Source organism: Globicephala melas, chromosome 19 (genome assembly GCF_963455315.2).
Source record: "Globicephala melas chromosome 19, mGloMel1.2, whole genome shotgun sequence".
Classification (NCBI taxonomy): domain Eukaryota; kingdom Metazoa; phylum Chordata; class Mammalia; order Artiodactyla; family Delphinidae; genus Globicephala; species Globicephala melas.
In genome coordinates, this window is record NC_083332.1 from 36,274,890 (window position 1) to 36,290,818 (window position 15,929).

The 15,929-nt window shown below is 38.8% G+C and overlaps 1 protein-coding gene across 6 annotated transcripts in view; it reads right to left on the reverse strand.

Annotated features, from left to right (window-relative positions):
• Positions 1-15,929, reverse strand: part of CNOT1 (CCR4-NOT transcription complex subunit 1) — a 102,440-nt gene that overhangs the window by 7,777 nt on the left and 78,734 nt on the right. For 3 of the 6 annotated variants that reach the window (XM_030848050.2, XM_030848051.2, XM_030848049.2), the window contains exons 30-43: positions 15,105-15,235; positions 12,304-12,600; positions 11,421-11,561; positions 11,223-11,327; positions 10,508-10,627; positions 8,330-8,521; positions 7,625-7,767; positions 7,066-7,174; positions 6,797-6,966; positions 5,910-6,141; positions 3,678-3,926; positions 2,534-2,697; positions 2,200-2,317; positions 948-1,049 (exon numbers count right to left, since the gene is read on the reverse strand). In XM_030848050.2, coding sequence (XP_030703910.1) covers positions 948-1,049; positions 2,200-2,317; positions 2,534-2,697; positions 3,678-3,926; positions 5,910-6,141; positions 6,797-6,966; positions 7,066-7,174; positions 7,625-7,767; positions 8,330-8,521; positions 10,508-10,627; positions 11,223-11,327; positions 11,421-11,561; positions 12,304-12,600; positions 15,105-15,235 — 2,273 coding nt within the window. Of the gene's footprint in view, positions 1-947; positions 1,050-2,199; positions 2,318-2,533; positions 2,698-3,677; positions 3,927-5,888; positions 6,142-6,796; positions 6,967-7,065; positions 7,175-7,624; positions 7,768-8,329; positions 8,522-10,507; positions 10,628-11,222; positions 11,328-11,420; positions 11,562-12,303; positions 12,601-15,104; positions 15,236-15,929 lie in introns of all 6 variants that reach the window. The other 3 variants (XM_030848047.2, XM_030848048.2, XM_030848046.2) reach the window with 1 other exon arrangement.

The following is a 15,929-nucleotide window of genomic DNA, read 5'->3' on the forward strand; positions in this document are numbered from 1 at the left end:
GGCAAAGATTTCTTACCCAAGACACAAAAAGCAACATATAATAAAAGAAGAAAACTGGTAATTTTGACTACATTAAATTTAAAGCTTCTATCCCTCAAAAGACACATTACTTTTAAAGGAGTGAAAAGGCAAGCCACAAGAGTAGATGTTTGAATATACATCAACAAAGGGCTTACATCCAGAATACATAAAGAATCCCTGTTAAAATAAATAAGAAAAACCCAGATAATCCAATAGGAATATGAGCTGGAAGAACATCACAAAAGGAGGATACCCAAATGGCCACAAAAATCTCATTAAGAACTGAAGGAAGTGCAAATTAAATCCACAATGAGATCCTACTGCACAACTGACAAAATGACTAAAACGGAAAACAATTTCAAGTATGGTAAGGATGGGAAGAAATAGTAATTCTAATGTGCTTCTGGAAGAGTTAACTGGTATACACATATATGAACGTATGAATGCCTTATGATCAAGTACTGGTTATGCAAATATGTTTGATTTTTGTACTTTTCTGAATATATGTTATACTTTAAAAGCTTAATGATAGAGACATCCCTGGTGGTGCAGTGGTTAAGAATCCGCCTGCCAATGCAGGGGACCCGGGTTTGAACCCTGGTCTGGGAAGATCCCACATGCCGCAGATCAACTAAGCCCATGTGCCATAACCATGGAGCCTGCGCTCTACAGCCCACAAGCCACAACTACTGAAGCCCGTGCACCGCAACGAAGAGTAGCCCCTGCTTGACACAACTAGGGAAAGCCCATGCAGCAATGGAGATCCAACACAGCCAAAAATAAATATATATATATATATATATATATATATAGCTTAATGATAAAAACAAACGTTAGACCTCATATTCCCAGCTGAAGTGTTTGTTTTTAACTGCTTTAAGTGTTAAGTTTTAATTATTTTAATTTTAGAACTCCAAATTAATTACCTTGTAAAGGATTTGCATAGGTTTGGTGAGTTCCACATTTCTAAGGAAAGGCGCTAAATATTTGAATAAATCAATCAGTAGCTGTGCATACATAGGCCATCCCTGAAAGAAAGAAATGTATGAGTCATAATTATCCTCAGTCAGCTGTCGTCCTGCCACCAAAACCGTTGCCCAAGCAGCTACACTGTGACTTTATTATCTTTTCATATAGCTAGAGAATATGGACATTAGCACCTCTCTTAAAGACTGACTGGCCCGAGAAAGGAATAAGCAAAATTATGGAGATAATGGGAAATGATATTTGAAACAAACTGGCTCCAGAAACTCCAGGATATATAGGTCCTTGCGCCTGTAGCAACATTTTAAATAGGGGGAGGAACTTTCAGACAGAACACAAAACACGTAGCCAACTGAGAAACTTGGGTCTGTTTTCTTAATTTCTTTTAAGTCCTGGATCTCAATCATTTATTTTCCCACTCCCAATTCCTCAACTCCTGGCAAATAACCTCATCCAATTTACAACATGAATCCTCTATTTTCACCCAAACTTGGCCTCCTCACCATATCCCAATTATAACAATTATGTTCATTTTGAAGTAGTTTTTATTCAATATATTTTCCCTCCTCCTGGAATGCACTTATTTGTCAAACAAAATGAAATCCGTTCAAGGATTATTTCACTTTCTTTTTTACTAAACACACAGTATAGTTACAGTCTCCTGATCTGAAGGGTCAATCAAGGGTACTTCCTGGAGTACTCATTTGCCATTTAATTGCAAGATGGGAGAGAAACTTCTCATCACAGTTAAGACTAAAAACTCTTTACTCAAATTTGATCTGAATTTTTCAGATACAGTAGAGACGAGTGGTCCTCAACCCTGAATGTGAGAGCCTTTAGTATTTAGAGAACCTGTAAAACTGGCAGGTTTCTGAGTTCCATTACTCGGAGTTTTACATAGCTGTCTACAGAGGTGCTCTAAGGTTTCAACTTTTTTTGAAAATCCCTTAAGAGATTGACATAAGGAGACTCACAACAACTTGGAGAAGCAGTACCCTAATCATTGAGGAATGGCTTTCAGGCAGAGGCAGTCAAGTACTTGTTAGAGCCTTTCTCCACGACTTGACTCCACATTAAATATAAGAACTCCCAACTAAGCCTGAAAGAAGTACAATGACTACTGAATGACTAAGAGTGCTAATAAGTCCCAGGTAGTTACAGTCGTCATCTGTAGGAGATAAACTGCAGCCACACCTTCTGCTGTGGCGTATGTGCCAGCATTCTTGCAATAAATATCCGATGAGAGATCAGTTCAAGCCAAGCATACACAAAGCCAGGAGCTTTGGTAGGCCTCAAGATGTGGAATGTGTTGCTGAAAGAAGAAAACCTTAGTCAGAAGCACAAGCTTAGATATGGTTAAAACAAAACAAAACAAAACACATGAATATAATTAAGTGGACAACATGTAAGCTGCATTATGAATCAACATGCCTCAAATCCACGAAGTTCTACTTCTCAAATTTTACTACACTACAACAGCAATCCTTAACAGGAAATCCTTAACAGTATTATATTCAACAATACTCACCAGAAAGCTGTAAGTGTCTGGAAATTAATGGTTTCCAATACATGCTCAGGTGCATTGAGTTCCAAGAGCAGCATGATAAAAATTCGATGGTAGGGAAGCTGCTGAAATTCACTCTGCCGAACATCATGATCCTGCAGGAGAACTCCCACTACTATACCAAGGACCTATAGAGCACACAGATTATAGAGCTTGTAAATCACGAAGATAATTCATTTACCACTGTCTAGCCATGCTTTTTTACCTTGCATCGTTATGCCCCACATGAAAGGAAATATAAAATTACATACTGGTAGCCAAAGGGACCATGCATTGGGGTTTGATTTGCCCTACAGAATTTTGCATGGTTTCTTTGAATCTCCATACCCCTGTATATGGAAGTATGCTAGACATATATACTTTCCACAAGTTTTTCTAAAGCTCTAGAAATCAGCATGGTACATCATATTTTATCATGTTAACACAATCAACCTAATTTTTCTGGTCTGACATAAAGGTGACAAGAGGCAAATGATTTATCCTTCTCTTGGCATTTAGTAGATGGAAGGTCAGGTATGCTATTAGGTTGCAGAAATATTTAAGAACTATCCTGCATTCCACTTGATTTTATCACTGAAGAGTGGGGGATGTATGTGAACCCATTTGTAATTATCCGAGACCAAGCTCTAAGTTCATTTTTGCACTATCTTAACATTCAAATTTCCAGCAATTCCACTGCATAAATCAAACAGAAATTCTGCTTTGTTCCTTTTCAGAAAAATCAAGAAAACTGCAATGTCACTCATGGTATTTGAGTTACCAATTTTTGTTTAGCAATGGACATGTCTAGCCATCTCACTCACAGTGATTCTGTACATGGGGGCAAATCTCATACTACCTAAATACTTTCTAGTGTACTCATTACTAAACATTAACATACTGAAAATACGTTATATGTTTTTGTTTTGTTTTAGGGGAGGGGTGTCTTTCAGTTAAGGCACCATACTCTTCCTCTAAAATTCGGTGATTATATTTACATATTATCTATGAATTTAATATCTGGACAGAAAAGGGGATATTACAAAATGTTTTGAGGGCCCTGTAGGGTTAAGAGCCATTGATACAGACTTCAAGTGTGCAAAGACTAAGGCAAGAAAGGATTTCAGACCTTATTCAGCAGATTAATCTTTGTGACAGTGTTGGTGGCCTCCCCTGAGTGCTTTACTAGCAGTGCAATGAGTCGGACAAAGGCATCCAGGTTGTGATAGCACTTGGCTCGGATCATGGTGGGATTAGCAGCAGGATTGTGCTGCTGCTCTGCCTGAGCACGGTAACTGATTTCAACACACATTTCAGTACACAGACGAAAGAACCTTGTTATGAGGTCATCAGTCTTCAGGATTCCTTGCTGGTGCATCTACCAAGGGAACAAAAACATTACAAGGCACAATGAGATAATACACACGAATAAAATTTTAATTTTCATGTCAGAAGTATTCTTTCATTCAATCCTATTGTCACATTTCTGATTCTTACTTTGTAAAAAAAAAAAGGGGGGGGGGTCATGAAAATGACTTTAACATTAAGGATCCATGACACATTTCCTTCAGTTTTAAGTTTGATGGGAGTTGAGAGATAATAACATGGCAATTTTTAACAGCAGTCCATAGCCAATAATTTCAAAAGTTAATTATGCAAATTAAACCAACTTTTAATAAACCATTAAGTCATATTAAGACTTTCTGGTCAATGTGTATTTCTCCCAAGTAAGAGATTAAGTTACATATATTTTAGTTTCTCACATAATTTCTTCTAATAACAACAAAGTTCTTGAAACTCCAACTAGCTGCACTAGGAAAATCAAATAATTTATACAGTAAGTAAGTACCAAAGCAAAATGCTCACAGATCATACCTGGCTATTTTAATGTAAATTAAGATAAAGTAGAAAGGGCAAGTTTACTTAAAAGAAAGGATAAAATACAAATTTTATGACATATGATTTGGAAGTGGAGCAGAGAAGTTATTTCGCTAGTATGAAAGAAGAAAAAGAAAGAGTAACAAGCGTTAAGGCTGCAGAGGGAGGAGGTCAGTGCTGAAACCAAGCCCAGAATGAAAACTTGACCATTATCTTGGAAACTTTAAAACAATTTAAATGTCCCTTGATAAGCAATAAATAACACAGCTGAATTGACAATAATATACCCTAGGAAAAACAGAAGGCCAGCAAAGGGACGTTTGTACAATGAAATCTGAAAAACTAAGCAGGGGGAGAAGAAATGAGGATGGACTGCTATGATCAAGAAGGAGCAGAAAAGGAAAAAAGGAATTCTCAAAAGGATTCAAAAGAGAATAGAAAAGTATAATACATTATCTTTTTCAAATGGAGAGAACAAGAGCAAATAAGCCAACAAGAGAGCTGAGACAGGTGCCACATCCATACCCATGAAATATCAATGACCACAAAAACCAATTGATTTGAAATTCCTCTATCCAAATCAGAAATCAAACTGTAAGTATACAGTAACAGCTTTTCAATAGGGTATGTTTTTATAATTCCCTCGATTCTTTTAAGGGAGAAACTTACTTAGTATGATTTACTAAGAAATTAGTCATCTTGAAAAGTAAATCCAATTCCTGACAACTTCTAAAATTCAAATCAGCTCTTCCACATTCAATTGTCATTTATCTGATAATAGATCTAATTTGCATCTTTCTTTGGTGGCACACCTAAGCTTTGGTCTCAGTTTGAAGAAATACAATGGTCGAACTGCAGAAATAAGCTATTTTAGGTAGATAAGGTACTTAATTTAGAAAATAAAATAAAAATCTCCACCATTTAAATACTTAAGGTTTTTTGGTTGTGTTTTATTTTACTTCTAAATTAAAAAAAAAATTTTTTTTTTTTTGGCTGTATCTCAGGGCTTGCAGGATTCTTAGTTCCCTCAACCAGGGACTGAACCCAGGCCACTGCAGTGAAAGCACCAAATCCTAACCACTAGACCACCAGGGTACTCATTATTTTACTTTTTAAACATGGGCTATTATAAGAACTGTACAGATTAGCCCGTATCCCATCACTGCTGATTATCAAACTGGTAAAATTACTATATACATTTGGCAGTTTCATTATTCATTACCTGACCCATTGTACTTTGTAGCTGTGACAACTGAAATCGGACAAAAAGAACTAAAGGGGATGGGAAATGTTGACTTTACTGCTTAGTGACCAATGATGGGAAAATAAATAGTATCAATTTAACAGTAATGATGGTGACATTTTTGGTTTACATGAGTATGGAGGTAACTGACCACAGGTACATAATACTGAGCTTTAATATTGGAGGCATCACACCCTACTTATGTTGAATAAAAAGCACCTTTCTTTCCAAAAGCTCTACCTGTCCAACAAACGCAGAGAAAGCTTTGGTACTGTCACGACCAGCTGCTGCTGAATGGTAGAGATTCACCCATTCCCTCAGAAGATACTCTGCCTTCTCCCTCAGGCCTGGAGGATCATCATACTCTGAGGCTTGAGAGATCCCAGAATGCATCATAAAGTTAGGGCCTCCATGAGCACGATCAATCATTGCTTCATAGTTGGATCGCACTACTTCCATCAGCTGGGGCAATCTAGTACAATAAATCCAGAATGAAAATCAGTCTATTCATGGCTGTGATTTCACAGACATACAAGTTGGACAATTTGTTTATTTAAGAGAGACCACAAGAGTGATGATAATTTTACCATTCCCATATTTAAACAAAACTATCCTCGGTTTCTTCATATCTGTTTACTCATGAGGACATAATGTGCAAATGACTGACTTAAGTCACTTCTTGACAACAAAACGATGCCCAATGAAATGGAGCTGATGTTCGTGGTCAAAAAATTATTCACTGCATGCCCACTATGTGCCATGCTTTGTGTTATTCATCTTAATTCTCAACAGTTCTTCAAGATATTATTTCCATTTTATATAAGAAACAGGCTTAGGGAGGGTAAGTCGACTTGCCTAAAATCAGATTTTAAGCAGCAGAGCCAGGCCTTAAACAGAGGACTCTTGACACCAAATCTAGTGCTGTATGTACTGCTCTACAGCAAGAAGGCTTGGCAGCTAGTCAAGCTTTCATATCTCAAGGGACAATATTAGGCCTCACCAAAGCTTACCATATGTGGTAGGTAAAGCAGTTATATAACAGGTAACGTTACTAAGTCTATACAGTCATTTCTTAAGCTCTTAAAGACTGCTGAATACACAAGAATCCCAAAGCATTTCCTTCTCACCCTTCAGGAGCATTGCCTCTGGAGTGAGCATTAATCCTCATGAGGGTTTCAATGGTGTGGAACAGATCTGCCTCAGTAACATGGGCAACACTCCTTTCATCCACCAGCAGGATTTTTACCAATTGCATAGCAAATGCCACAGCCATGTAGTTTAAACCATTCTCCATTGACTGGAAACACAGAAAGCACAACGTAAGAAAGACAGCACTTACAGCAAACACACTTCTGAACTACCAGAGGTCACTTTTCCTGTTTAATTCCTTCCATACCTGAGCTAGGTGAAGATCATACTGTTGCATATTGACCAAATGATTGCGAATTAGCAACTCCACTGCCTCCACATTATATTTATATTCATCCCGACACTCAATTAGGCACCTAGAAAAGTCAGTATTTCTTTATTCATAAAGTCTTAACCATACTATATATCAGGTAAAATAAAGAGCCCATTTTATTAAATGGTAACTTGTTCCAAATTAAGGATGCCTTGAGAACCAACTAAAAATCAGTTTTCAAGATTCAAAATAACCAGTAAAGAAGCAGAACAGACGACCCAGTGTTAAAACACAAGTTTTGTTCTCGAAGTCTAGAAAACAAAGCATTCCATTTAAAACATTATTTATTTATGAACATCACTTCTATGAAATCACTGAAACCTTTTAAAATCCACGATCTATCATTTATTCCCCAAAACAAGGTACTGGTTTTCTGTATCCATCATGGGCACCAGACAGAAAAAGAACAAACATTCAACAATTCTCAGTATTTAGGGTCATGTATGTGAGAAAGCAGTTCACTAAATATTACTCTTCTAAGATGGCTACTGACCTTGTGATCTGTTTGTTACACCATGGAGACCCATACGCCCGGCCATCTTGAAGAGCTTTTAAGACCAAGAGGTGGCACTCTCTGTAGCGAAGCAGGAGGTCAGCATCAGCACCACTGGTGGCATCTAGTAAGCCCTCTACAGCCTATGGAAGAAAAAAAGTGTTCAGATCCATGGAAAATACAGTATTCAGCCCAATTATCAAAGTCAATAACCAAACCTTAATGCAAAGTACAACATACCTTCTAAAGCCACAAGTTAACAATCTCTCCATTCACTAAAATCCCTTTCACTTGCCTAACACACACACTCTCTGAGTTCTTTGTAGTCCATGCTTAGTGCTCTTCCCTGTCAAGAAAGGTGACACTGTCCCTACACAGTAATAACCTAATGCTGCCCCATACCCTACCCCTTACCCAAGTACTTGGATCAACTGTCCCTCAAAATCTAAAGGGCTATCTTTCAAAGTTTCTTAAATAATAATTCCAGAAAATCTTACCTTTATGGAAAAAAGAGAAGATTTCACACTTTACTGTTGTAACTATTTACAACACTCTACTCTGGAGAAAATCATCTGCTTATTACAGAACACAACTTGCTTTATATTAATTTTTAAAATTTTAAGCATAACTTAAGTAGATAATGGTGCAGGTCACTAGATATTTACAAACCTAGTTTCTTCTAAAATTAACAGTTTAAGAACTAACCTTCTGGAGCAATCCAAGAGCAGCTATGGCATCCCGAGAGTTTCGAGATAATACTACAACCTCCAAAAGACTTCTAAGAGCCTGAGCTTGGGGGTTCATGGCCAAAGTTGGTGGGATGGCGTGAAGGTGCTGCTCCAGTTCTGTAATGCACTTATCATAAATCTGAGCTACGTCATCCGTTGCCCAAGCTTGCTGTTTTGGAGGAAATAACCAAAAAAGGAGAGGGGAGAAAGAAAAAAAAAAAAGAGAGAGGAAAAAAATTAAAGATTTTCCACTGGCACAGGTAGCAATTTAAATGTCTATTGGGGGGCTTCCCTGGTGGTGCAGTGGTTAAGAATCCGTCTGCCAACGCAGGGGATACGCGTTCCAGCCCTGGCCCAGGAAGATCCCACATGCCGCGGAGCAACTAAGCCCATGCGCCACAACTACTGAAGCCCGTGCGCCTAGAGCCCATGCTCTGCAACGAGAAGCCACTGCAATGAGAAGCCCGCACACCGCAACGAAGAGCAGCCCCCGCTCGCCGCAACCAGAGAAAAGCCCACGTGCAGCAACGAAGACCCAACGCAGCCAAAAATAAAATAAATAAAAATTAAAAAAAAAAAAAGTCTACTGGGGGACTTCCCTGGTGGTCCAGTGATAAAGAATCCGCCTTCCAATGCAGGGGGAAAGGGTTCGATCCCTGGTCAGGGAAATAAGATCCCTCATGCCATGGAGCAACTAAGCCTGCATGCCACAACTACTGAGCCCACGAGCCTTAACGAGAGAGCCCGTGTGCTGCAACTACAGAGCCCACGTGCCCCGGAGCATGTGCACCACAACTAGAGAGAGTATCCACACGCCACAACGAAGAGCCCGTGCCGCAATTAAAGATCCCGCGTGCCGCAACTAAGACCTGACGCAGCCAAAAAAAATAAATATATTTTTTAAAAAGTCTATTGGTATATTAACTACCCTTATTTTTTTTTCTCTCTCTCCTTTTTCATCAAAACATGGAGGGGCTCTTCCATTCCCCTTCCTGAACTGTTTGGTCTTGATGCCACTAAGTGGTGCAGTGCAAAGCAAGCACTGGTGGGGGTGTGTTTTGTTTACTTGATAGTGGAAAGCCTTGCAGACACCAATACAATCAAGTGATGAAAGAGCATGATAAATAATGGGAAAGGCTGAGAGCAGCACCACTTGTAGCATCTAATCTGCAGCCTATGAAAGTATATAATCCAAACCATGGAAAATATAGTATTCGGGCCAACTGTCAAAACCTAATAGGACAGAATAAGAACACAGAATCATTTCTGTGGTATTACTATCAAAGATGTACTACCTGAATCTATTCCTGAGAACATATTGTACAAACCCAAATCAGGTTATTCTATAAAATCACTGGCCTGTAATCAAAGTGGAAGGCCATGGGAAGATGAGAAAAGGAGCTGGAGTAGACTGACCTGTGGGAAAAATTTTAAATATAACAACTAAATGAAATGTGTGGTTCTTTTTTTTGGGGGGGGGGGGGGTGCGCCACACAGCTTTCGGGATCTTAGTTCCCTGACCAGGGATTGAACCCAGGCCCCCGCAGTACAAGTACAGAGTCCTATCCACTGGACCGCCAGGGAATTCCCTGAAATGCGTGATTCTGATTTAGGTCCTTTTACTACAAAAAAAGAATACTGGGACACTTGGTAAAACGTGAATTAGGTCTAAGGATTAGATGATACTAAGGTATCAGTGTTAACTTCCTGATTTCAATGGTTATACAATGGTCACACAGAAAAACGTCTTTGTAGGAAACACAGACCAAAGAATTCAAGAGACTGGGCCATCAAGATCAGCACCTATGTTCAAATGGTTCAAAAGGAAAATGTTTCCCCTTACATTTTCAACTTTTGTTTAAATACCATTTCAAATTTTTAGGAAACGTTTTTACAAAGAACAGGGGAAGCCATGAGGTCACCACGTAAATTCCTTTAGTTAGGCCAAACATGAAAGTTAAATCAACTTCATGGAGTTAAAAAAATTCCCGAATGCCATGCTGATGTGATACAAAGAATATCTATACAACTCAACAACCGTGGGTAATCTTCTTCCCTATAACTTAAGCTCCCGGGAACCAGTGATAGATTAACTGACAAAAAACATTCAAATTAAACTGTAAATTACTCAATTTAATCCAAGACGAGTATTTACCTTCATGGGCTGAGCTAAAAATCCTGTGGGCTGACTTAAATCATTTGTAGGCAAGAAGCCAGGCACGTTGCGCGCAAACTCTTCATAAACAGCCAGCTGCTTTGGGTCCACACCACCAACCTTGGAAGAAGAAAACTTACTTTAACAAGATCCTCTTCACAATCAAGGGAAACCTTTTTATCAAAGTGGAAATTTTGCATGGGAGTAAGCACAGGGGTTCTGAGAAGGGACACAGGAGTCATTACAACATTTAATAGCATGACTGAATATGCATGCATGTGCGTGCACACAGTTCAGTGTTTCCTATTTCCCTGAGACCTGTTAGAGTCACCCTTATTTATAGATTAAGAGCTTTTCCACTGGGAAATGACTCAAGTAGGACCATGCTGCCAGTGCAATTCTCCAGTGCAGCTGGTAAAAATGATAAAATTTCTCAACATCGTCTTCTCACCAACAACCAACTAGCAATAAAAACTCAAGTATCAGAAGGGAAGACCAAGTTGGGAAACAAAAACTAAAAGGCACTTCAATAATGGGGGGGGGCCACATCTAAGCTATTTCTATGTCTTCTCCACAGGTAACCTTTAAGTGAAATGAAATGCTTTCTCAGAAACAGCATTTAAACCCCCTATCCTAGTCCTGGTGAGGAGTTAAGCAACAAGAACAGAAAGAAAACAAAGATGGGGCAGGGAGAGACAGAGCCCCCAATTCTCACTTTCAGCCTGATTTGCTCTGGCATCCGCTCAGCTTGGTATGTTAACACAACAGGATCACAGTACCTGCGTCCTTCTTGCCTAGCATGTTTTCTCAGCTCAAATTCCTGCAAACAAAAATAGTCACTGAGGTTCTTGTTATGAGGCACTTTCTTAAATGGAAAAACAAAATACTTAAAAGGCAAATGCTAAACACTTACAGTTGCTAATCTCTTGTCCATCTCAGGGCCTGCTTTTTCTACTGCAGTCTTCTGAATAAAACAGCAAGCTAATTCACAATTGTCCTGAGCTAACTGAGCAGCTGCCTGATCCATCATTTCCCTTTGTTGTGGGGATGCAGTCTATTGGGAGGGGGAGAGACAGAAAAAAATTTAAAGTTTTCTGTGAATAGATGAAACAGATAGATGGGATAATAGAAAATGCAGTGCTTAGACAAATTAATTTTAGAAGTTTCAACTCTACGTATGACTCATTAGCTGTGACCATGAAATAGTCTAACAATCTTCATCTACAAGATGAAAATACTACTCAACTGGAACATCTTACCAGGTTTCTGTGAAGATGGTGAACACTATGAAAGCAGTAAAGCAGTAAACAAAGGCATTATTAACCATGACATATGAGACCCCAAATTAATAACTGAGTTACCTGAAGAGAGTGTGTGTGTGTGTGTGTGTGTGTGTGTGTGTGTGTGTCTGTGTGGTGTGTGTGCTCACACAGACATACAGAGTCACTTTAAAGTGTTTTGTACTGTTCTACTCCAAAGTACTTTAAATTCTTCATGGTAAACAGAATCAAGACTGTTAACTTAGGCAGTTTTAAAAAAAAATCCTTAGTTTCTTTAAACCAGTAAATATCTGGAGTATCTACTATCTGCCAAACACTATTAAGGATATAATAGTGAGCAAAAACAGACACAATGCTTCATCTCACAGAACTTACAGTCTAAAGGGGAGGACATCAAACACATATGGTAACTATTATAATAAGTGGAAATGCTCACTGTTACTAGCAAAGGAAAAGAAACATTTTCAGATAAGCAATAATGAGTTTTATAAAACAACAAGAAAATAATCAACTTACACGAAGGGCTGAGGCAAAACTGTTTTTCAGGTTGGTGGATATGCTCATGAGTAAAGGTTCCCTGCAAGTAATCATAGCCATTCCAGCTGTCAAGTTCCTCATCATGTGATGAGCTGCTATTCGCATTCGAGATTCCTCAGAATCCAGGGCAAAATCTTTCCTGACTATTTGCTCACAAGTAGTCATGGCAATCTTAATTGATCGATCCACTACAGGATGGACCAGCTCCTGGACGGCCCGTTCAATTGCTTGGCGCACACACTGCTTCAACTGTGGATGGGCCTGAAACAAGGGAATCTAGGGAGGAAAAAACAAGTCAACAGCTTGTTTAACTAAGACAATCCAATTTCTATCAGTAATCACACCCATGTTTTTGTCATTATTTCAAGGTTAACCATGAACTACCAATTTCTACTTTAAATTAACCAATGAAAAGCTAAGGAAACAACCTGGGCTCCAAAGAAGGCGTAGTAGTCAGTATATCTTGTGATAGATACATGATTATAGATAAAATTTAATGGGCAAACTGTTCATTACAAGATGCTTAAAGACACTACCTGCTTAGTCAAAATTTGTGGCCCAAGTACTCCTAAAGAAAGTAACTTCTTGGGACTTCCCTGGTGGTCCAGTGGTTAAAAATCCACCTTCCAATGCAGAGGACGCAGGTTCGATCCCTGTTTGGGGGACTAAGATACCACATGCCATGCCAAGGGGCAGCTAAGCCCGTGTGATGCCAACTACTGATCCCACGTGCTCTGGAGCCCGCATGCCACAACTAGAAAGAAGCCTGTGTGTGACAACTAAGACCCGACGCAGCCATAAATAAATGTTTAAGAAAGAAAAGAAACTTCTTTAGTAGCATGCGGAAATGCAAGAAGAATCAAGTTTACAGAGAAAAGGCTTTAAAAAAAAAATCACATATTCAGTTTTAATAGGTTATGCCATATTTTTTTCCCCAAAATGATTATATTATACCCCCCACCAGCAATGCATAACCGTTTCTATTGTACCAACAGCTGGTATGATCATACTTTCAATTTTTGCCTAGTTGGGGGATTTTAAATTTTATATTGTGGTTTTAATTTGCACTTTCCTGACAGCTAATGAGGTTTAGCATTTTCCATATGCTGGATGACTTTTAATATTTCTTCTACAAAATATATCTTTAGTTTTTCTGTTGGGTTCTTTTCTTGGTTTGCAGGTTTATTTATATGCATTAAATACTAATCCTTTGTGGTTATATCTATTGGGACTATCATTTCTCTGTGGCTTGTCTGCTCACTTTCTGCATGGTACTTTTGTCTTTTAAATTAAAAAAACTTTATTGAAGTATAGTTGACTTAAAATATTACATTAGTTTCAGGTGTACAGCGTAGTAATCAGTATTTTTATAGATTACATTCCATTAAGTTATTACAAGATAATGGCTATAAGAGAAAAGGCTTTCTACAAAAACTATTATTTTCAAGATAGCAAGCGTTTTATAAAAATTTACCATACACTGAAACCTGCTTCATTGAAAGACTGCTTCCAGGTATTCACTGAATTTTTAAGAAACTTAAAAAAATATTCATGATGAACTTATAAAAATATTCAATTATTGGGAGTATTGTAAAAGAGAATCATAATTTCTAGACCTAGTTTTCCCCCAAAAAACCAAGTGCCACATCTACAGAAGCAAAAACAAACAAAAAACAGGTTAAAAATGATCTCTTTAAAACCCTTTCAAAGTCCTTTAAATACAAAACTTCAATGTATTTACGTTACGACTGTTTCAATTTCTAAAAAGCAAAGACCATGAAATCTGATTTTGAACTAAACAACTGTGTTAAGCAGAATAAGAGAATGAGGATAAACAAGTAATCATCACCCTCAATATACAGAGTAGAATACTACCTTTAAGTATAGGAAAAAGGGACTGATGGGAAGTTAAGAACAGACAATCTCACAGAATCAGGCCACAGAAACATAACTGAGCGTACTAAGTCCACTTCCAGACCTTGGCCTGGAGACTTTACACACATACACATGCACACACCAGCTCAGTTCCAGCTATCTTCCAAAAGATATGGCTTAATGCAAGACTAAGGTGACACGATAATAAAGAAGAAAAACCTGGAGATTTCCCTGGTGGCACAGTGGTTAAGAATCCGCCTGCCAATGCAGGGGACATGGGTTCAAGCCCTGGTCCGGGAAGATCCCACATGCCGCGGGGCAACTAAGCCCGTGTGCCACGACTACTGAGCCTGCCCTCTAGAGTCCGCAAGCCGTAACTCCTGAGCCCACGTGCTGCAACTACTGAAGCTTACGCACCTAGAGCCTGTGCTGCAAAACAAGAGAAGCCACCGCAATGAGAAGCCCGTGCACAGCAGCGAAGAGTAGCCCCCGCTCGCCACAACTAGAGAAAGCCTGTGCACAGCAATGAAGACCCAACACAGCCAAAAATAAATAAATAATAATGATAAAATACAATAATAATAAAAAGAAAGAACAAAAACCTATGGTATACACTAAGCATCTTCTGACTATATAAGGAATACTTGGAGACTGATTATATTGGCAGCTTACTTAATTATCATGGGTTTGGACATGAGGGGCCAATATAAGTGATGTCTGATCACGACTTACTTTCAGAGTAGAAAAAAGATCTCAGCTATACTACACAGCAACTCATGATCCCTACTCTCTGCCACAAAAGCCTACAACCTAGGAATCCAGAAGGAAGGGGAAGAGGGATGGGAAAGTAACCAGTTTACCTTGTCACAAAGTAGGAATTTAGGAATAGGGTGGTGTTTACTTACTGTTGGGTTTAGAGTAATGTGTGGTGCCAGGCCCGCAAGGGAATAGACATTGATGTCATGGTAACTGTACTGTGGCTGTGGTGGAACCGTGGCTGTACAGGTGGTACTGGTAGCTGGTGTTGTAGAAGTTGCTAAATGTAGAGAGATAAAATAAGAGCTAATAAAAGGAGCACACTTCTTGACTTTACTATAAAATTAGCAGGGCATCATGTGGTCTTTATCTAATTAAACTAACTGAATGGCGGGGAGGGGTGGCACAGGTCACATTCTTCCACCTTTAATTATTATAAGGGAAATTGTTATTTTAATAGAGATTTGAACAAAGCATGTAAAACTGTACCGGTGCATGGTGGGCACAGAAAGCAATCGAGGGGTCATGCCACATTAGCAGGCCCAAGCCTTGTTCGATTATTCTATATTATAGATGTCAGTTTTCAACCTAGGCTGTTCCCTTGATTTACCTGCGGATTCTTAAACTGAGAGCTGAGAAAAAGAAGAAAAGCTGGTTCATTCTAACCACAACTCCCAATCATTCTACACTCCTACAGCCCCCGCACTTCCAGTCCTCCTGGACCCAGGTCAAATAATCCAGTCCCCTAACAGGTCGAGCTGGTCTGGCCACCCCCAGATTTGAGGAATAACACAGGTCATCATGCCAATGCAATTCTTTCTCGGAGACCTCAAACAATGTAAAAGATAACCTGGCTTAGTTGGGATATGAGAAATAACTGATTAATAATATTAGTTATGAATACCACATGAACTACCCAGATAGATTCTAATATAGTAAGACAATGCCTAAACATAACTAACTTTTCCTTAATA